Genomic DNA, 22,088 nt, shown 5'->3' with positions numbered 1-22,088 from the left:
GGAGAAGAAAATGCAGATCAGCTCAGCAGATCTGTATTCATTTGCTGTATGGATTGTCATTTTTAATATTTGGAACCAAGTAAGGTGATTGAAGAAGAGTGCGGCCGTCCGGACTTTCTTTTTCTACATGTTCCTGATGCATGCAGGGCCGACACCTGTCACATGTGCAGGAACAGCAGAGCAGCAGGGGAAGGTACACAACCTCTATTGGGGATCCGACTGGGGCGCTTGTAGGTAAAATGACAAATTCTTTGGCACGTAAAACTGTTCTAATATATGTGTTTCTTTCAATGGCATATGTACATATTTGTGTAGCAGGATGCTTGTGGTAATTCTTGGCTTCTTCCGAATTTGTTTACCTCACTGGAACCTTATTTGTCATTTTTATATATACAGGACTGAAATTATTACTGGTTAAAATGCTGTTGCGTGCTTTTCTCCTGTGAAATGGTGGATTTTTACAGACACACAGAATTTACTTGGATAATTAGAAATGGTAATGGACAACATATCAAATATCCGATTCCACAAATCTTGCTGCAAAATATAGACTTAGGCCCCTTTCACACGGGCGGGAGGCGCAGTGGCGGTATACCGTTGCATTTGCAGCGGGATTCGGACGCTATCGGTGCGGTATTGACCCCCGCTAGCGGCCGATAAAGGGTTAATACCGCCCGCAATGCGCCTCTGCGTATTGCCGCGGTTTCCCATTATTTTAAATGGGAAGGAGCGGTGAAGGAGCGTTATACACGCCGCTCCTCTCACCGCTCCAAAGATGCTGCTGGCAGGAGATTTTTTTTTCTCTCCCGCCAGCGCATCGCCTCAGTGTGAAAGCTCTCGGGCTTTCACATTGAGTATGCAGTGCAGGAGTGTATTCTGTCATACAAGAATTTTTGTAACTTTAGTAACCTATTGGTTTTCGATATGAGACTATCATGCAAATAAGAACCCGATGATCATTCGTCCAATATTCTCATGGTGTGTACGAGGCTTTGTGATGTATAGTAAAAGTGTCACAAATGGGAACTACATGGATTTGTTATCAGTACTAACAGTAAAAATGTTGCAGGAGTTTCATAAATGTGACACGTGTACTCTGTTAAAGGGGTTGTAAAGGAATTTTTTTTTTTTTTTCATAATAAGCATCATTTACCTGCAGACCTTCCTCTTTTCACTTCCTCATTGTTTGTTTTTGCTCAGAAGTTGCTCTATTTCTTCTCTGTTCTGTTCACTTCCTGCCTGTCTGATTGTTACTCACCACCGTGACGGGAGGCTTTACTGCGGTGGTCAGTGACGTGCTTGCCCCCTCCTGGGAACTACAACTGTGTGGCTGGACGCTCTCTACATGTTAGAGACTTCAAGGAGGTGTGAATTACTGGGCGCGCCGCAATGCATACTGGGAAATGTAGTTCTTACATGAACGAGCGATGCAAACCAGGTAGTGAATGAGAGAACAGAAACTAGAATGCCGGAGGTGATATAGATGAAGGAATTTAATAGGTATTTACTCGTTTTTTAACAGAATCATTACACTATTCTGTCTGTCTACCTTGCAGACATTAATTTTAGGCAAAAAAAAATGTTCCTTTACAACTCCTTTAACCACTTAAGGACCAGCCCATGTACATATACGTCCACAATATGGCACGTACAGGCACATGGGCGTATAGGTACGTCCTCGCCTATTAGCGGGTGGGGGGTCCGATCGGGACCCCCCCCGCTACATGCGGAGGTCGGGTCCGCTCGGGGAGCGATCCGGGACCACGGCGCGGCTATTTGTTTATAGCCGCTCCGTCGCGATCGCTCCCCGGAGCTGAAGAACGAGGAGAGCCGTGTGTAAACACGGCTTCCCCGTCCTTCACTATGGCGGCGCATCGATCGCGTCATTCCCTTTATAGGGAAGACACGATCGATGACGTCATTCCTACAGCCACACCCCCAAACAGTTGTAAACACATACTAGGTGCACCCTAACTCCTACAGCGCCACCTGTGGTTAACTCCCAAACTGCAACTGTCATTTTCACAATAAAGAATGCAATTTAAATGCATTTTTTGCTGTGAAAATGACAATGGTCCCAAAAATGTGTCAAAATTGTCCGAAGTGTCCGCCATAATGTCGCAGTCACGAAAAAAATTGCTGATCGCCGCCATTAGTAGTAAAAAAAAAATAAAAAATAAAAATGCAATAAAACTATCCCCTATTTTGTAAACACTATAAATTTTGCGCAAACCAATCGATAAACGCTTATTGCGATTTTTTTTTTTACTAAAAATAGGTAGAAGAATACGTATCGGCCTAAACTGAGGAAAAAAAATGTTTTTATATATGTTTTTGGGGGATATTTATTACAGCAAAAAGTAAAAAATATTGCTTTTTTTTCAAAATTGTCGCTCTATTTTTGTTTATAGCGCAAAAACTAAAAACCGCAGATGTGATCAAATACCACCAAAAGAAAGCTCTATTTGTGGGGAAAAAAGGACGCCAATTTTGTTTGGGAGCCACGTCGCATGACCGCGCAATTGTCTGTTAAAGCGACGCAGTCCCGAACTGTAAAAACACCTTGGGTCTTTAGGCTGCATATTGGTCCGGGGCTTAAGTGGTTAAGGAAACTTATTTAAATGCCCCATTATGTTATCTGATCAGATATTTTCTACATGACAAGGAATTCTGACAATAACACAATTTTCTGTTTTTTAGGTGTGTTCTTCTCCCTCTGCTGGCCATGAAATCGCCTCCTCAAAGTCTTTTGATGGTTGTCGATTCAGTTGATGAAGGATGCAACGTAACTGAAGGAGAGCACAGACCATCTGGATTATCTGGAACCATAGCGGATCTTTTAGCAAGTCATCACGAGTTCTTTCCTCCCTGGCTTCTTCTAATATGTTCAGCCCGCAAGCAGAGCAGAACAGTCACTAAAATGTTTACAGGTTTGTATTTATTTATTTCTATTTTTTAGGTGTCTGCATCAAACCGCTGTTGGTTTATTTCATCTTCATCTTGTTGTGTCCCTCTCTTGCTTTTTTCATTGAGTGATTTGTGTCCTCTGAGATCACCCAGTTGGGATCTATGGTAATGGCTATAGATCACTAATTTGATTATAACTATAGGTCATTCACGGTGTAGCTCAGGAGTGGGAAGCAATTTATTACGGGAATCTTGAATACCTCCTTTTTTTTTTTTTTTGTGTTGAAGTGACCTTAAAGTGAACTTGCACATATAAATCTAACAGTATATTCTTATAGCTGGTGATGGTGTTGGGGGGGCTTATATCCCCAAACATAGTCACCTTTTAAAATGGTTGTAAAGGTTGATTTTTTTTTTTTTCATTCTATTCATGAAGACCTTCAGTCTGCAGCTCCCCCCCCCCCCCCTCAGACTCCCTTATACACACTTGAGAACCATTCGACCAGCTGGCTGAATGACAAGACCAGAATCGCTTTGTTTGCTTCTATGATATAGAAAAGTTTCCCTGATTTAAAAAAAGAATTCATCTGATCGCACCAATCTTGGTGTAATCAAATGCTTTAAGGGTAGAGGAGGGATAGCACGCAAACAGACCCCTCAGACTCCCTTATACGCACTTGAGCCCAATGCCGCGATGTGTATGAGAGAAGAAGCCCTACTAGGTTTCTGCTTCCTCATTTGCAGAGACAGAGCAGCGGGAGCCAGGTCTGTAGAAGGAGCTGAAGCTCCGAGCATGTGTAGTAGGGGTGCAACAGATCAAAAAACTCACGGATCGGATCGATCCTCGGATCAGGAGTCACGGATCGGATCATTTTCGGATCAACACAAAACGGAGCTCATGTGCTTAAATACAGTATTTGGAAATCTGACAGACTGTTTAATGTTAATTTTTAAAAGCCGCAGCAAACCTGCTGACCTCACATGGTTGCTAATGTGACAGAACACCTCTGATTTTCACTTTTATTTTAACATTTAAACTGTCCGGATTTGCAAATACTGTATTTAAGCAAATAAGCTCCATTTTGTGTTGAAATTACTGCATCCCGCAATCCACCATTGCCCCCAGCCCCCCACTCATCACGTAATGTCCACCATTGCCCCCCACTCGTCATCACCATCACTGCTCCAGTGCAACATTGCCCCCACATAGTAATAATAGCCAGTAGTTTAACATTGCCCCCACATGACAATAGTAATAATAGCCAGTAGTACTAGTATAACATTGCCCCCACATATTAGTAATAATAGCCATTACCATTAATTGGCCAAAAGTTTAGGCATAATAAAAGCCAATCCAAAAATCCAACTCACTGTACTGCACTGTACCGCTTTGCGCGCTCTTGTAGAATAGAAATTCCACGAGCAGAGGGGTGATGACGTCAGCGAGCACCGCCACCAGGTGTACCAAGATGGCCGACCGCTCCGGAGGTAGGCCAGAGCCGCGGCCTTGCGTTCCGCAATCTGTGCCGATCCGTACAGGCCGACCCTTGCGGATCGGTCACGATCCGTTGCACCCCTAATGTGTAGCCTGTTGTCTAACACCGACTTGTCCTTCCTGTGACGTCACTTCCATGTGTGCACTCCACGTGGGCCCTGGAAACTTCCTGGTTCCTAAGTGGCATTCTGGCTTCCATCTTATGCGCAGTGAGCAGTCCACTGGTGGGCCCTGCATTAGAAAGTCTGAGTGGCAGTGCTCCCCTAATGTGAGTGAGTCCCTCTGCGTTGTCCTGTGAGTTTTTAATGACCAAATAAATTGGATTATAATATGGCACTTGGATTCTTTTTTTCTTTTTCTTTCTTATTTTTCTTTTTTTTTTTCTTTTTTTGGAGTTTATGGATATTAATACTGTTTAGCATATTCTGTGCAGCCATTAATATCTCTCACTATACGGGTATCACAGCTGATGGTCGGCTCTCCTGTAAGAGCAATCCTAGCAGCTAACTAGCTGCTGAATTCCTTTTACAAGCAGCAGGAGGGGACATCCCCTCCCTGCCACCTTCTGCGGCCTTCTCTGGCTCTCTCGTCCCACTGGGAGAACCGTTCGACCAGCTGGCTGAATGACGAGAGCAGAATCGCTTTGCTTCTATGATATAGAAAGGTTTCCCTGATATATTTTTTTTTTTTTTTTTTAAATTCATCTGATCACACCAATCTTGGTGTAATCAAATGCTTTAAGGGTAGAGGAGGGATTGCACGCTAACAGATTGTCCCACACATGAGAGGTATTGCTGCAAATGTCAGATCATGGGCAGTAATTCTAGCCCCAGACCTCCTGTGTAAATCTAAGTGGTAAACTGTAAAGGCTTTTAAAGGGTCATCTATGGGTAGTAAAACTTAAATCGTTTGTCGCCGTTGCACAGGTGTGGCCAATTTTAAAGTGTGACAGGTTTGGTATCTATTTACACTTTGTAACGTCATGTTTTAAATTTTACCTAACAATTGGGTATTATATTGTGTTTTTCTGCATTCAATTTTTTTTGGAAAAACTGCTCTGCAAATACTGTTTAACAGGGCCTCTAAAAATTAGTAATTTTCTGCATTGTGTAGTAAGGCTGTTTATATATCCTGTCTTCTCTGATCCTTCCCTTCGTCCACTGTTCCCAATCCATCTGCTGATAGAGCAGAACCCTAGGAGGTACTCTACACGTGCTCCGTATGGTGTGTATTGCGAAAGTGTGTGTATTTAGTTTTTTTTGGGAGGGTTCATGTATTTAGAACAGGGTCAATCACCATTATTCAGACAGAGGGCCAGGGGGTCCTGCAACCTCGTAGGATAGTCAGAGTAGAATGAAAACTCCTTCTACAAGCTTTAACCAGACACTGATCGAAATCACAAGACTCCTATATACTGCTGTTGAGAAATGGCATTTAGCCAATTATATTTACTAAAATAATTGCATTTCTATGTTCTGTGCACCGTGGGAGACCAGATATAGTGAATGCAGGGTCTTGGGTTTTGTAGCATTTTAAGGTGTGCTCACATAGGGAACAGTTGCCTTGTACCTTGCTCAAGTACGTTTGTCTCCACTCCCCTGCTTGTCTGCGCTCACATTGTACTTGGCCCAAGTACACTTGCATCATCCCCTCTGCCAACCAGATAACTGGGAACTGTGCTTTCATGTTCTATGAGTGCTCAGTGTTATATGACAGTTCTGTGCTCAGGCACAGTTGGCAATCCCATATAAACATACTGTTCTGGAGTCCAACTGGGCCGTACCCTAGACCACCTCTTCCAAGTGGTCCTGGACATGGTATGCTGTAATAACATTACTCCAACTAATTGGTCTTTGGGGGGTAATCTGTGTTCAACCATTCAGCCCTTTGCAGGCCCCTACGACTACGGGCCTCTAAGGTGTAGCAAAAAATGTTAGTCCTAGTGCTAGCTGTCCCAGGTGGCTACTGATCCCAGTACCACCCCTTCAGGCCCTGCCAGCCCACTTGGCTGCAGCTGCCTCTCTCCACTGCTTGTGCCACCACAGTCCTTTTTACTGGCTCTGCACCCATCCCAGACTGCTTGCTCCCAGTCCTGATAGGCATGTCTCCCAGTCCTCCTGACTGTGTCACTAGCCAGCCACCCCCCCCCCCCCCCCCCACCTGCGTGATACACAATATTAAGTGTGTGTTGTTCAAAAAAAAAAAAAAAAAAACGTTTTCCTTACCTGCTCTGTGCAGTGGTTTAGCGCAAAGCAGCCCAGATCCTCTTCTTTTCAAGTCCCCTGCTGGTGTTTCTGGCCCCTCCTTTCTTCCAAGTACCCCCAGAGCAAGCAGCCAATGAGGAGGGAGAGTCCCCATAGAGCCGAGGCTCTTGTTCACACTGCTGGATTGTGATGAGGCTCAGGTAAGTTTTGGGGGGCTGTTGCGCACATAAGGTTTTTTACCCTCATGCATAGAATGCGTGAGGGTAAAGAAAAAACTTTGAGCCATTAGTGCTACTTTTAAGGAGAACAAAAATCTTGAATTAAAATTTGACCAAGGACCATAGCATTATAAACCATACTTTCAAAGAACTGAGCCACACTGTCACAGTGATAGAAGAGTTCCTTTTTTAAAAGCTGGAAAACAATACAAATATATGCTGCCCCCATCACTGAATAATTGGATGCTCTAGGTCTGTTGCTTTTGTTACTTGTTCATAGCAATACATTTGCATTCATTAACAAGACTGTGAAAAAAAAGTTTTCACCTTTTTTTTAAAAAGGGGGGAAAAAGAATATAGTATAGCATTTTATTTGCATTTTAGTCTCTGCTAAACCTTATCTAAACCCCTTTATCTTTTCCACAGATTTTAAACCTTGTGCTTTTTTTTTTATTATTATCCTTTATTTTTATCAGTATCAGCTGTTTTCCTCTGTCTTCATTTCACTGACAGTCCAGCCTGCAAATAAACGGATAATTTATGTTTTCTGCAGAGCTATGCTAACTATGTAAGTTTAACAAAGCAGCCCCAGAGTTCAGTGAAAGACCCTTTGCTGTTTGTGAAATTGCCGGAGGCTCTGCTTTGCTGGTTACTTTCTGCAGTGACCAAAGGTCACCCTGCTGATTATGTGAGGGAATGAAAGTGCTGAAAGTAGTCCTAAAGCTAACATGTGCATAGTAAATGCTATGAGCAGATAAGGAGACAACGGTGGGAAAAGCTTGCGGGTAAAGGTTTATCTGAGATACCTAAGTCATCACCGTCATTTTCAGTCCTTCTAATAATGTAGTGACTGGGATATTGAAAACATATTTTCCAATAAAGAAAACCGGTTTGTGTCTATTGGATTACATTTTTACAGATTAACCGCTTGCCGACCGCCGCACGACTATTTACGTCGACAGAATGGCAGGGGCAGGCAGATTGGCGTACAGGTATGTCCCTTTTTAAGTCTGCCGCGTGCCTCGTGAGTGCAGCCGCGGGTCCCGGGAACTCTCTGTTTCCGGGAGTCCCGCGATTGCTGTCTTCAAGGGCAGAACAGGGGAATGCCTTTTGTAAACGCGGCATTCCCCTATTCTGCCTAGTAACACTGTCACTGATGACCGTTCCCTGTGATCAGGAACTGTTATCAGTGATGTCACGTGTAGCCACGCCCCCTTACAGTAAGAATCACTTCTTAGGGAACACTTAACCCCTGCAGTGCCACCTAGTTGTTAACCCCTTCACTGCCACTGTATTTTTTACAGCAGTCATTGCATTTTTATAGCACTGATCACTGTAAAATTGACAATGGTCCCAAAATGGTGTCAAAAGTGTTCGATGTGTCCGCCATAATGTCACAGTCCCGATAAAAATCACTGATCTGCGTCATAACTAGTAAAAAAAAAGAAAATCTATTAATGAAGATGCCATAACGGTCCCCTATTTTGTAGACACTATAACTTTTGCTCAAACCAATCAATAAAGGCTTATTGCGATTTTTTTTTTTTTTTTTTTTTTTTTTTTTTTTTACCAAAAATATGTAGAGGAATACGTATAGACCTAAATTGTGTGAAAAAATTTTTTTATATATTTTCTGGGCATATTTATTATAGCAAAAAGTAAATATTGCAGTTTTTCAAAATTGTCGCTCCTTTTTTTTTTTTTGTTGTTTATAGTGCAAAAAATAAAAATCGCAGAGGTGATCAAATATCACCAAATAAAGCTCCATTTGTAGGAAAAAAAGGGCGTTGGCCGTGAACTTGTATTGCATACAAACAGCAAATAATTGTCAGCCAACAAATGCAAAACTATGTGGTTTTTCAGCTCTTTAGCACCACCCTTTGGGCAACTTCTGCTAATGTTGTGTTTATGGTTAGCATTGCTTCTGAGCATTCGTGTTTGTACTTTGGAGTTTTGTCAGAAGGACTTCTGTACACACGATCGGATTATTTGACATCACACATTTGTTAGAAGATTTTAAAGCATGCTATCCAACATTTTGTTGGCGGAAAATTCGACAACAATTGTCCGATGGAGCATACAAACTGTCGGATTTTCCGACAACAGCATGTCATTACACAATTCCCGTCGGAAAATCCGATTGTGTGTATGAGGCTTTAGAATCTCAGCCGGTTTCTGCTGAACTGGCCAAGATTAAAACCGTCTATGGCCAGCATTATAGTTACACATAATGTGTTGCAAGTTTTTTGTAAGTCCCAAATTTGTGTGTGTGTGTGTGTGTGTGAATTTTTTTTCCCCATCATCCTGGAGAGTGGCTTTCGTTTTGACTTTTGAGAATGATGATCTGTGCACATTTGGAATTACAGTATTCTTCACATTTGAAGTTCCTCTGTTGGTCCCCTCTCTTTACATGCTTTTGCTGTTTTGTATGTCTACTTCAATGCAGGAGCTTTGCTTGCTATATATATCTTGTCAATACAACTTTGCATAGAGGCTGCTGCTGTCATTCTACCCTTTAAAGAACCTCACTTTAAAAAAGAAAATAAAAATCCTGGACTTTAGATGCAAATAATGCTTTGCCTGCCTTTTAAATAGTTTCAGAACTGGTTGCACAAAATGAAAGGATCAAAAAGGGACCAGGTACATAAGGTTTTTACTGGAAGTCCATATTTGCTGAGAGAAAAAGAAAACCTCCCCCCAGATCAACTGTACAGTATATAGCTAGGGTTGTGGCAAACATTTTTTTGCAGATACTTTTCTGCATTGTAATGTCCTTCAAACTGACTGGAGAATGGAAGGATCAGCCTTCAGTTTCACATCTTATCAGTCATTTTTCATAACGTTAAATTTCAAGACGTAATATGCAGTTGCCTCTTTTTTGTATTGGCAAATTGGGGTTCTTTTTTAGATCGTTTATTTTTTCCCGGAAAAGTATGATGGCAAACATTGAATGAAAAAATGTAATATTCCCGTGGGCAGTTGGCTTTTTTTAAACTTGTCTGTATATATCAAGTATAATATTTAAAATATGACCTATGATAAATTTCTGGGAGGATTCGAGGGAGGATTGTCCTGCGTCTGCATTTATTTATTTTAATTAACTTGTACGTTAAACTCCGTTATACAACGTGGGATCTCTTGTTACATTTATAAAATGCTTTTCTTGAGGTAAAAACTTCTATGTACAATAAAAGCTCAGTGATCATGCCAAACCTATAAGAAGACTTTCCTATTTCTGACCTTAAAGTAGTTGTAAACCTAGTTACACCACTTGGACCTACAGGTAAGCCTATAAGGCTTACCTGTAGGTACTGTAAATATCTTCTAAACCTGCACGGTTTAGGATATATTTACCGTATACGCTTGGGCATGCGAACTGAAGAAACTGCCCACTCATGCCGTTTCTTTAGCAGTCGTGCTGTGACTCGCGGCTACCGCGCACATGCACGGGAGTAACGTCATCGCGGCTCTGGCCAATCACAGCGCCGGAGTCTGAAAACCCGGAAATAACTCAGAGAAATGTGGTCAGTCACAGCAGGGTGTGGAGACTGCTGCAACAGCTTCGATCTAAGGTAAGTATTTAATATGCATACTAGCTCATTATGCCTTTGTCTTACAGGTGTTTTTTTTTTTTTTTTCAGGTTTACCACCACTTTAAGGCCTCATGCATACTCAATGTTTTTACAGCTGCTGTTTTTGGCTTCAGCCTTTTTTTTTTTTGTAGCCAGTAAACTCCCCAGCATGCTATACTATGTGTCCATGCACACATATAGCTAGATTCATAAAAAGTTAGGCCGGCGTATCAGTAGATACGCCGACCTAACTCGGAATCTGCGCCGACCTAAGTTTAAGTGTATTCTCAAACTGAGATACACTTAAACCTATCTAAGATAGGACGGCTTGCGCCGTCCTATATTAAGGTGCAATATTTAGGCTGGCCACTAGGTGGCGGTATCATTGAGTTCGACGTAGAATATGTAAATGCATAGATACGCCTATTCACGTACGTCCGCCCGTCGCAGTAAGATATGCCGTTTCCGTAAGAGATACGCCGCCTAAAGATAAACATGCCCCTAGGTGGCGTAGCCAATGTTAAGTATGGCTGTCGTTCCTGCGTTGAAATTTGAAAATTTAACGTCGTTTGCGTAAGTCGTCCGTGAATAGGGCTGGACGTAATTTACGTCCACGTCGAAACCAATACGTCCTTGCGGCGTACTTTGCCGCAATGCACACTGGGAAATGTACACGGACGGCGCATGCGCCGTTCGTAAAAAACGTCAATCACGTCGGGTCACAGTTAATCTACATAAAACACGCCCCCCACATCCTCATTTGAATTTGCCTTGCTTACGCCGGCCTATTCACGCTACGCCGCCGTAACTTAGCAGGCAAGTACTTTGTGAATACAGTACTTGCCTAGTTAACTTACGGCGGCGTAGTGTAAATACGATACGCCGCCGTAAAGATGCGGCGGGCTACTTGAATCCAGCTAAAAGGCTGTTATCAACTTATAAGCAGGGGCGTTTTCTGGTTGGGAAAACCCCCCAGAACTAGTGGGTTTTAAGAGGAGGTTTTTTTAGCTGTAAAAAACGCTCTAACTCTGATAAAAGCTGATTAAACGCTAATAAACGTTGCTATTCTGCGTTTTATCATCATTTTTGAGCCATACATTTTTGTGGGTGTATGGTTTTGCTAAAAGACACTGAAAAATGCTACTGCAAATACTCTGCAAAACAAATTATTTCTACAGCCAACGCTACTGCCGTTTTTTTATGTCCAGTGTGCTTGAGGACTAAAAAGGATAGAAGACCTGTGCTAGTGTGGTCAGTTTGCGGTCCCGCTTCCTCATTGGGTTCTATTGGATTCCAGGCCAATGCACAACATGCCTGTATTCCCGTAGTCAGATTGCGGCTAACACACCACGCCCAGACCTGCTCCGCTTTAATGACTCGGGTCTCTACTGAGCTCTTTGGCTTTGTGATGTCAGTGGAAGCTGCTGAACTTTTCAGCCCGTTGCCCATGGGAAAGAACAAGGGACCTAGCGGTAATGTGCTCACCACTTAAAAAAAAAAAAATGGCTTAAAAGAGAAATTTACTTGTAGTACAGTTGTTGTTTAATATCTGAAATCTCCTGCTCCTTGAGATAACAGCCGAGTGGCTGCTAGTTGCATCTGTTATCCCAGTAAATACCACCGATGACTCTAAAAAAACGGTACAACACCTTCAAGCCGAGGCCGCATATTTGCGTACAGTCGGTGTGAAGGACTTGAGGTAACCAACTATAGTTGATGGTTTAGTTGAGAGCACAAGCAAATGTGATAGTTGGCACACCCAGCATGAAGGGAATAGAACTGTTTCTTAAAAACTGCGTTCAGCATATGGTGTAAGGGCCTGTTCACAGCACTCAGTTAATTGCTAATGGCACTAAACACATCTAGCAAACACGCCACATTTGCGACCACCAAACTGCATGGTGCCGTACAGGTTGTAAGTCACATCTGTCCTGCATTCCCTGTGTGTTTGGCAGCCTATTGAAATACTTAGGCCGTTGAAATTGAAATGCACAAAAACATGGGTGTTCAGATGTGAACCTCAAATGTGAACCTCAAATGAGCTCTTAAAGAAAAAAAAGCCTGCTATCTTATAAAAGAGGCACTATACTTGCCTTTCTGGTGGCCTGTATCTGGAAACTCCTCTTCACTGTTGTTCAGCTGCTGCAGGCATTTGACCAGTTGTATGGGTTGAATACGGGTGTAACGATGTTAAAGGTGGCATAAGCCTATAAAACATGGGCCACCAGAAAAGTAAGTACTGTAAAGGGCCTGCTGTAACAGGACACTTTGAGTTAAGAACGGAAAAGTAAAACTTTTTTTCTCAAAGCGCAGAAATTCACCATTTTTGCCATACCATGGTTTTAAAAAAGCTTCCCTATGACTTTAGCAGTAAAAAAAAGTTATTCAAACTGCACTTATGAAGGGTTTTGATTTGAACGAGAAGTATCAGACTTTTAACTGAATAGTGTTATTCTGGTATCTCTGGTGTTGCAGCCAAGAAAATATATATTGACTTGAACCTGTGTTTACAGACATCTGGATTGTAATGGGAAGAGGTGAAAGTTCTCTAGGTAATGAAAGAATTAGAGAGCATTAGCATACTTTTCTTTCAAGGGAAAAATCATTATTTTGGTTAAGTGCACCTGGTTACATTACCTACTCCCACTGTGATGTCATCACTGGGGGGTCACTTGCGCAGCAAAACATTGACTACAATAAGGCTTCATTTCCACTGACGTTTTTACAGCCACTTTTCTGAGCGTTTTTTACAGCTTAAAAACGCCTGTAAATGTTATTCTATGGCATCATACCCACATAGGCGTTTTTAAACTGCAAATGGCATAGGCGTTTTTGAGCTGTAAAAAAAACGCAGGACCAGGGCGTTCTGAAGCTCCAGAGTAGAGCTGTAAAAACGCCAGACGTTAAACGCTCAAAAACGTGCGAAAACGCTACCGCGGCATTTTTAAAGCTGCAACTCACAATTTTTTTACAAAATAAACATGGACAGGCTTTTTTAAGCTGTAAAAAAGGCTAACAGTGGCTGTAAAAACGCCAGTGGAAATGAAGCCTAAGTGCTACAGATAAAGCACACCATTTTAAGATCTGACATGTAATGTGCTTCAAGAATTTTAGGGCTACAGACTGTGGGGTTGATTTACTAACTGGAGAGTGCAAACTCTGGTGCAGCTGTGCATGGTAGACAATCGGCTCCTAACTTAAGCTTGTTCAATTAAGCTTTGACAATAAAACCCTGGAATTTCCTTCCTTTAAATGTACCGCAATTATGTAACCTTAGGACAGATAAGCGATCTACATGTGATTTCCATTCACATCTATGTAGCTACAAATCAAACTTCAATAAACTTGCACAGCACTTTTTTTTTTTTTTTGGTCAGAATCGCACTGCATGTATGTGAATGGCCTCCATAAAAATTTGTTATTTCACTTGTCATGCGATTCTATGCGTTCTCGAATGTATTCGAAATCGCATGTGTGAACCAGGGTTTAGGGCAGTTTCACACTGAGGCGACGGAGCATTGGGGGCAAGACGCTGCTAGTTTTGGCTGGACTTTACCGTCGTTTTAGAGGTTAAAAGCGCCGCTGCCATGGCGCATTGCAGACAATTCGGCGCTGCCCATTGATTTCAGTGGAAAGGGGCGACTCAAAGATGCTGCGTGCAGGACTTCTTTTTTTAATTTATTTTTTTACGTCCTGCAAGTGCACCGCTCCAGTGTGAAAGCCCTCGAGTGACAGGAGAGACGCTTTGCAGGTGCTATCACGCCTGTAAAGCGCCACATTGTGAAAGTAGCCCTAATATTGTAAGAATGTATTTATTATGATTAGAATAAAGGCGATATCACATTTTTAAAACCACTCCAAGTTTAAAAAAATAAAATAAAATCACCTGTCTGTGGTTTGGTGCTAGATTAGTCTTAGCTGTTATTTATATATAATATATTTAATCTTGTTTTAACACTGCAAACATTTGTAATATTTTTTATAATAATATAGTTGTGTGTGTATGTGTGTATGTATGTGTGTATGTATGTATGTATGTATGTATGTATGTATATGTGTTTTTTTTTTTTTGTTTTTTTTTAAGTTAACCAGTTGGGGACACTGGAGGTGCTTCATACAAAAATAAAATAATCAAAGTACACTGGACTTCCAAATTGCTGGTAATTGTCAGCTCTGAAAATGAAGCCAGGAGTTTCTGTTTTCATTCAGCAGCTTCTAGCAGCTGTCAAAAAAACAAACAAAAAAAAAAACCATCTGACTCTGCATTTATCAACACTGTTCAGACCCAAAATAGAGAGATACAAAGTAATGTTCTTTCAGTCATCTGTAGATCAAAGGGATGAACTTTAATCAGCGGATTATGCCAGTTAGAATGGTATTAAACCCTAAAACACACATTTATTATATTGTAGCTTACCAATTCTTAGAAGTGGTGGCTGTATTAGATTTCTTTATTAGGCCTTTTATTCCTTATTTTCATTTTTATTTGATCCAGCCAATAAATCTGGTCATACATGGATCTTTTCGAGACATGTATGTTCAAGGAGGTTGTATAGAAGTTGATCTGCTAATCAACTTCTGTACGACCACCCTGTCAGATTTCCCCCACTCTATCAGTGCCAATGGCTATAGCCAGCAGCGCTGATCAGTGTATTCTGACATCAAGGGAGTTTCCCTGCTGTCATAATACAAGTCAACAGATTCCACATCCAGTGTGTGGATGCGGAAATTGAGTCGTGTTTTTGGTTGTGTTTTTTTTTTGTTTTAATTTTAACAATGATCAGCTTTTAGTTTTAGGTTTGTAAAATCTTGATCCCAAAAGAAAAAAAAAACTTGTTTTAACTGCAGTGTGAGCCAGAGTTTGGCTTCAATTTGTTAGTGTGTCTAAATCCTGCTAGTACAACTCTAATTCAAAAAAGTTGGAACACTGTAAAATCTGCTGTATATGAAGACCGGATCCAATGTTTTTTAAATTTTAAAGACCAGTTTGTGGATGGAGCGGGCTTAACGTATGATGTCCTCTTTCAATGGATAGGAGTGTACCCGGCAGATGACGTCACGTGGTTTAGAAGTGGGGCCTTTAGGTCTGAGGGCTCAGTGGGCTCTGTCCATCTCGATATGTTTTGTCTGCGGATTCCCCCAGTAGGTTGTTAAACAGGGCCTGGAGGGAGGCCTGTAGATCTTGTGCTTCCACCGCTTCAGGCAGGCCTCATACGTGAATGTTATTCTATCGCCCCCTGTTGTCCAGGTCCTCAACATGGCACTGCATGCAACGTAAGGTGGTGGTCTGAGCCCTGAATTTGGGTACGGTGTACTACTAGCTTAGTCTCCTGGATCTCTTCTTCCGCCATTTCCACTCTATCAGCAAGATGTTTGAGGCCAGTGTGGAGGGCCTGAATTTCGGCCCGGCAGGTAGCTTTTACATCTTCTATGAGCTGATTTAAATCCTCCTTCGCTGGGATGGCCTGGAGATAGGATTGTCAGGGTGGGGGGTGGGGTGGACTACCTTGGCCTGGTGTGAGTAGGGTTGAAAGGGTGAGGGCTGTTGGTGAGAGTCCTCTGCTAATGTAGCTTGGCCCTGGGGGGTAGGCTGCCGCAGAGAGTCCCAGGGCTCAGACCAGCTTGCAGTGTGGGAGGCCTGTGGAGCCAGGCTCCCCCTCTGTGGCTGGACACGGGCACTTGCCATTTGGGCATAGGAGGGGAGTGGAGCTATTGACCCAGGAGCGTGATTGCCTTTGGGCCTTGGGAGAGGCCTGGGCAGGCCTGTCAGATTAGTGAGGCCTACTCCCTTCTGCTGGTTCCAGGTAGGCCTATGAGAGTGTGTGTGTGTGTGTGTGTGTGTGTGTGTGTGTGTGTGTGTGTGGCCATGGAGGGACGGAAAGTCCTCTGCTCCAAATGAAGAGGTAGGGGAGACAGGACTGCATTCTTGTAGGCCAGGATCGGATGCCGCCCGGAGCAATCTGGGGTATGTATCTGTGCACTGGGTGCAGGGGGATGGATGCTGGGTATAGGCCTTGGCCTGCTCCATGTGCAGTGTGACAGGGGAGGGGAGAGCAAGCTGGGAGCAACTCGCCGCTTGCGGTGGTTCCTTCTCGGGTTCGGGATCTGGGCCGTCTGGTTGTCCTGTAGTGGAGTTTGCCTCTGCGGGGATGGAAGGGAGGAGGCCCGCGATCGCGAGGCTGCGGCATCCGGCACCATCGTCCCACCCCACCCCCGGGGGTTGAGGTGAATCGGGTGGTCTTCGAGCTGCCCATGGATGGATGGATGCTGATTCCCTGGGTTTAGTGCCTGGTAGCTAGAGAGAAGCTCTGTCTACACGTCCGTCCATGCTGGCTTCCGGTCACACCCCTTGTTTTTTAAATCTCATAAACCCATATGTTATTCACAATAGAAAACATATAAAATGTTTAAACTCAGAAAATTTACCATTTTAGGAAAAAGGTAAGAGGAAGGTTGTCCCATTCTTGCCTCATATAGGATTCCAATTTCTCAACAGTCCAGGGTGGTCTTTGTCGTATTTTTCATTTCAAGATGTGTCAATTTTTATTTACAGTTGGTGAAAGGTTCAGTTAAGCACCCCCGGCTTTTCTATTGCGAAGCCATGCTGTTGTCGTAGATGCAGTATTTGGTTTAGCTTCGTCTTGCTGCAATATGCAAGGCCTTCCCTGAAAAATACATCTTCTGGATGGGAGCATATGCTGCTCTGAAACCTGGACATATCTTTCAGCATTGATGGTGCCTTTCCAGATGTATAAGCTGCCCATTCCATACAAACGAATGCGCCCCCCACACCACACAGATGCAAGCCTTTGAACTGAGTGCCGATAACAAGAAAATCCCTTTCCAAGGATTTGAAGAGCTCAAAGATCACGGGCATCCAATGTGTTTTGGCCGTGTTCCTTGCGCACAGATTTCTGCAGATTCTCAATCTTTTGACAATAACGCATACTGCGCTTTGTCAATGGCTCGGCAGCGGGGGAGGGAGAAAGGAGGCTGAACTTCGGGGGATGAGTACCTGTCAAAAAAACAGGTCCCCTCTCAAAAGATGCCAAATGTGGCAGCGGAGGGGGGAGGAACCAACAAGTGGAGCTTCCCCCCCCCCCCCTATTTTTTGGGCTCTGCTTTAAAATGGTGCATTTTCTCAGTTTAAACATTTGATATGTTTTCTATTGTAATGCAGAGGCTGACAATCCCCCTTCTGCATTTCATTTACTGTTGCCTATTCAGATAAGTGCTTACAACCAAGACAAGCTGCAGATCCTCTTATCTGTTACCTGAAAAACTTTCCGCTCCAAGCAGAAGTATATTATGTTTTCCCCCTGATCCCTGATTTGTAGGGGCTCCGGCGTTTGAATGTGACATCCAGTGGTATCGATGACGAGCATCGTGAATGCAGCGCTCCCACCCGACCCATGTACGATCTATTAGACAGCCTCAGCCAGCGCTACTGCACTGACGGCATTCTGTGATACATTTCAACCCACCCACCGGGGCTTTAGTCACCTGATGAAATGCGTCGGCAGCCGTGGTCATCACTGGCTGAGGCAGACTAATACATCTTACACAGGTCAGGTGGGAGAGTGGCATTCTTAATGCTTGTCCTCCTATTTGTTGTTGGATCGGCCACTACTGGATGGGAGGGGGGGGAACAGGTCAAAAGGGTTAAAAGCACGAGACACAACTGTGTGTGTAAAAAAAAAAAAAAAAAAAAAAAGTTCTCCCTAAACATCAAATCCACCCAGTTCTACCTGTTGGCTGGGCACTGATAGGTTGAAATACCATATGGATTCTTTAATCAGAGAGGCTTCCCTCAAGTCCATTACAAAGGCGTAGCTTGCTTGGTTGCTGTATACAATTTTGTTCAACCTCCATGGAGAATCCACAATTGAATGTGATGCCATCTTTTGGTTTTGTAATGGCAAGGGCAACCCTATTGTAGTCTGAGAGATCCACCAGATTCCTGGGACAGTGGGAAGAAGCATCTGTTATCTAACCAGTTCACTGAGGTTATGAAAATTGTGTTTTCTTGTTCAACACAAACATGTCAGACTCCTGAGGCTAAAGAGCTAATGCCTGAGATGTAAAATGAACAGGTATGGTGGATGATATGATGTGAAAAGGACATGATTCCATCAAGTACCTGGTTCTAATGGTAGGCTACAGGAGACCTCTTAGGCTTCATGTACACACAGAGGCGTATCTAGTGAAAATGGCGCCTATGGCAATCACTGAAACTGCTCTCCTGTCAAAACATAAATGCGGCCTTGCCATGGCTGCCATACCATGACACATTGGCAGCGCAGGGTACTCACCTTTTTTTCATACCATGACACGGGACGTTGTTCAACTTCTGAATGATTTAACTTGACAGCTAGAAACCAGTATCTAAAAACGGGCATTTAGCCACGTTTTACATGCTGCGTTTTGTGTCTAGAAGCATTTTTTTTTTTTTTAAATGACCAAGATGAAAAACGCCTATAAACTAGATGCGTTTGGCGTCTGAAATGTCGGAAACTTCGGTGTCTGAACTCATTTGTTTGCCTTAAAAAAAAAAAGGCCTATAAATGCAACTGCCTAAACACGACCGTAAACGAACCTGTGTACATGTACACTTAAGATAACATTGAATGCGTTCAGGGGCAGTTGAAAAAAGTGTCAAACTGCCTCTGAACATCCGTTTAGCAGCAGTGTACATGGGGCCTAAGAGCCCTGCAGTGGTTACTTTAAGTATTTCTGTATCGGGCTTTGTCACTGGACTTGGGGTGAGTCAATACTTAGAATTTGAAGATGTGAAACTGAAAGGGTTAGCTTATATGGAATGCTTCTAATGATTAATGCTCAGCGTGTTCCAAGAAAGCTTAGACAAAGGGCTCTGTAGTAATGAGAAACAGCTGTTAACTTGATGTTCGATAACTCTTAAAGGTGTAATCCCTCTATCATACTGATAAACGTTATCAAGTACTAGATTCCATTTTCGTAAGCACTTGTAGAGGTATTCAATATGGTATATATTTTAGTAAATAGTATATTATTATTATTATAATTTTTTTATTTTTTATGGACTAGAGAGGGGCTAAAGTGATATTAAATGCTCCTTGTAAAAAATCAAAGAATAAGTGCATATGTTTTGTATACAGTTCCCCTCACATGAAAAATGCACTGAATCCTAGGATAGTGGGGGAATAAAAGCACCATAAACGCATCAAGAACTCACCGGAACGGATCTGGAGTGCGTTTTTGGGGTGTGAACCGGCCCTTAATGGTTTTTATCAAGTAGCAAAATGGAAAGTAAATGAACAGGAGAGAAATCCAATTAATGTTTAGTGTTACCACCCTTTGGTGTCCTCAATGCTGAAAAATACAGGAGATGCCTATCCATCATACCATACCATCAGGGAGGCGTGTGAAATAATTTTTTATTTTTTTTATTCTGCAGCTGGACCCCAAACATACAGACTTTAAATGATAAAGTTCCACCCAAAAATTGAACTTCCGCTTTTCGATTTCTTCCTATAAACCCCCTCCCCCTCCTGGGTCACATTTTGCCAGCTTTCTTGGGGAGGGGGGGAGCAGATACGTGTGTAATCGAGGTATTTGCTCCCACTTCTGGGCATAGATCAAATGCTGTAACTTCTGACTTTTAATATTTGAGCACTTGCCTGTCCAGGGAGCCTGGGATGTCGGCACCCCAGCCGATCTTCGGAAAGACTCCCGGGTGCTGCTGCCACCATTCCTGGTAAGGGAACCCGGCAGTGAAGCCTTTCGGCGTCGCAGCTGGTTTTCTACTGCACAAGTCCCCATTTTCCTCTCCCCTCTGAAATGTGACAAATGTGGAACCACAGAGGGGGAAGGGGGGGGGAGATCGTATAAGCTGGAGTTCCACTTTTGGGTGGAACTCTGCTCTAAATTTTAAACTGGAACTTCACTCGCAGAATAAAAATTTGCACACTGACAGACTTTTTTAATGCAGAAGTGATTACAATGAGGGAGGTGATTTGCTAGAACTAGAGCACGAAAAATCTGGCGCAGCTCTGCAAAGTAACCAATGAGCTTCTACGTTCACCTTTTGATTACATGTTAAAACCGTATTTAGGGTTTAACATGTAACATATTGCCAAAGAGAACCTGCTTACACCTTCTCCCCACACCCGTTGTCACAACTTAAAAAGAGCACGCCCCCACAGCTTGCATCATTCATTCACAGCGAACTACAACTAGCGTCTTCCACCGCGGTAGACAGCTTGTAGTTCTCAATGAACTGCAAAGGTGCTGGTGAGTGCTCTCGTAGTCCACCTTTCTGCTCTCCAGTAACTGTCTGCCCACACAGCCATGTTGAGATTCTTCAGGAGTCTGACATTGCGGGTGCAATGCTCTGCAGAATCCAGAAAAAAATCAAATCAATGCACTTCTTTTTTTTATTTTATTACCTGCAAAATAAAAATAAATAAATTATATAATGAACTTCACCTTTTTATGCTAAGTTCACATATATGCAAATTGGATGCGTTTTTAACTACATCCAGTTTGCATAAGTTGTGAATGTGACTGGCTCTCAGTGGAGCTGGTTCAGACATGTCTGGGGTGGCCGTGGTGCGGTTTTGAACAGGCTTCTTCTTCTTCTGGGTCCGATTCGGGTGCAAATTTTTACCTGAACTGGTGAACAGAAACAGTTCCGGCATGTGTGAACCCGGCCTTAAAGTATAACTAAAGGCATCCTCTCTATTTGTCCTGTTTACCATTTATCCTTCAAAGGAAAAGAAAATCCTACATCTTGGGCTGTCCCCAGAAAAGTAATAGAGGGGAAATCATCCAATGGGGACACTAGTTCTAGTGACCTGGGTGTCCCAAAAAAATGTCCTTAAAGGGGTGGTTCCCCTAAAAATAAAGTTTTGACATTGCATTTGCTATAATAATTACAGTTAGAATCGTCTGGTTTTATGTAAAAAAAAAACCTCCGTACGTAGCGTTTGTATTATTCGTTCCCACCGCCACTTCCGGGTACGATGCTGGCGGTGGGCGTTCCTTATTGATGGACAGGCATCTGACCGACGCATCCATCGCGTCACGAGATGCCGAAAGAAGCCGAACGTCGTTGCGCATGCGCCGTATAGAGCCGCACCGACGTTCGGCTTCTTTCGGCATCTCGTGACGCGATGGATGCGTCGGTCGGATGCCTGTCCATCAATAAGGAACGCCCACCGCCAGCATCATACCCGGAAGTGGCGGTGGGAACGAATAATACAAACGCTACGAACGGAGGTATTTTTTACATAAAACCAGCCGATTCTAACTGTAATTATTATAGCAAATGCAATGTCAAAACTTTATTTTTAGGGGAACCACCGCTTTAATTTGCAGGCGTTTCCTTTCACTTCCTGTTTGGCTATGGGACAGGAAGTGAAGGGAAATTACCGCAATGGGACACAGAAGGTGGAAAAAGTCTGACGGGTTATAAACCTTGCTTGCCATGTCCAAAATGGGGGGGGGGGGGGGGAGGGGTAGTTTTTCCTATAGTTCTACTTTAAGTTTAACCTAGAGAGTCCAGAGGTCCAGCTGCTAGATGGAGATAGACAGATATATATGTCTATCACATGTGCATCACTGCTTTGCCCACTAGAAGAATCCAATATGCTGTAATTCTTCTGCCTGTGTTTAGTTGCATTTCCATCCTAGTTTGTTAAACATGCTACAG

The 22,088-nt window shown here is 43.0% G+C and overlaps 1 protein-coding gene across 1 annotated transcript in view; it reads left to right on the top strand.

Moving 5' to 3' along the window:
- ANKRD50 (ankyrin repeat domain 50) overlaps window positions 1–22,088 on the top strand; it is a 67,500-nt gene that overhangs the window by 28,602 nt on the left and 16,810 nt on the right. Inside the window, exon 3 of the mRNA XM_040330633.1 lies at window positions 2,701–2,930. Within this exon, the coding sequence (XP_040186567.1) occupies window positions 2,701–2,930 (230 nt within the window). The remainder of the gene's footprint in view (window positions 1–2,700; window positions 2,931–22,088) is intronic.

The sequence above is a fragment of the Rana temporaria genome, chromosome 1, assembly GCF_905171775.1.
Source record: "Rana temporaria chromosome 1, aRanTem1.1, whole genome shotgun sequence".
Taxonomy (NCBI): Eukaryota; Metazoa; Chordata; class Amphibia; order Anura; family Ranidae; genus Rana; species Rana temporaria.
The sequence above is the reverse complement of the archived record's forward strand: the minus strand, read 5'-3'. Positions and strand labels throughout refer to the sequence as shown.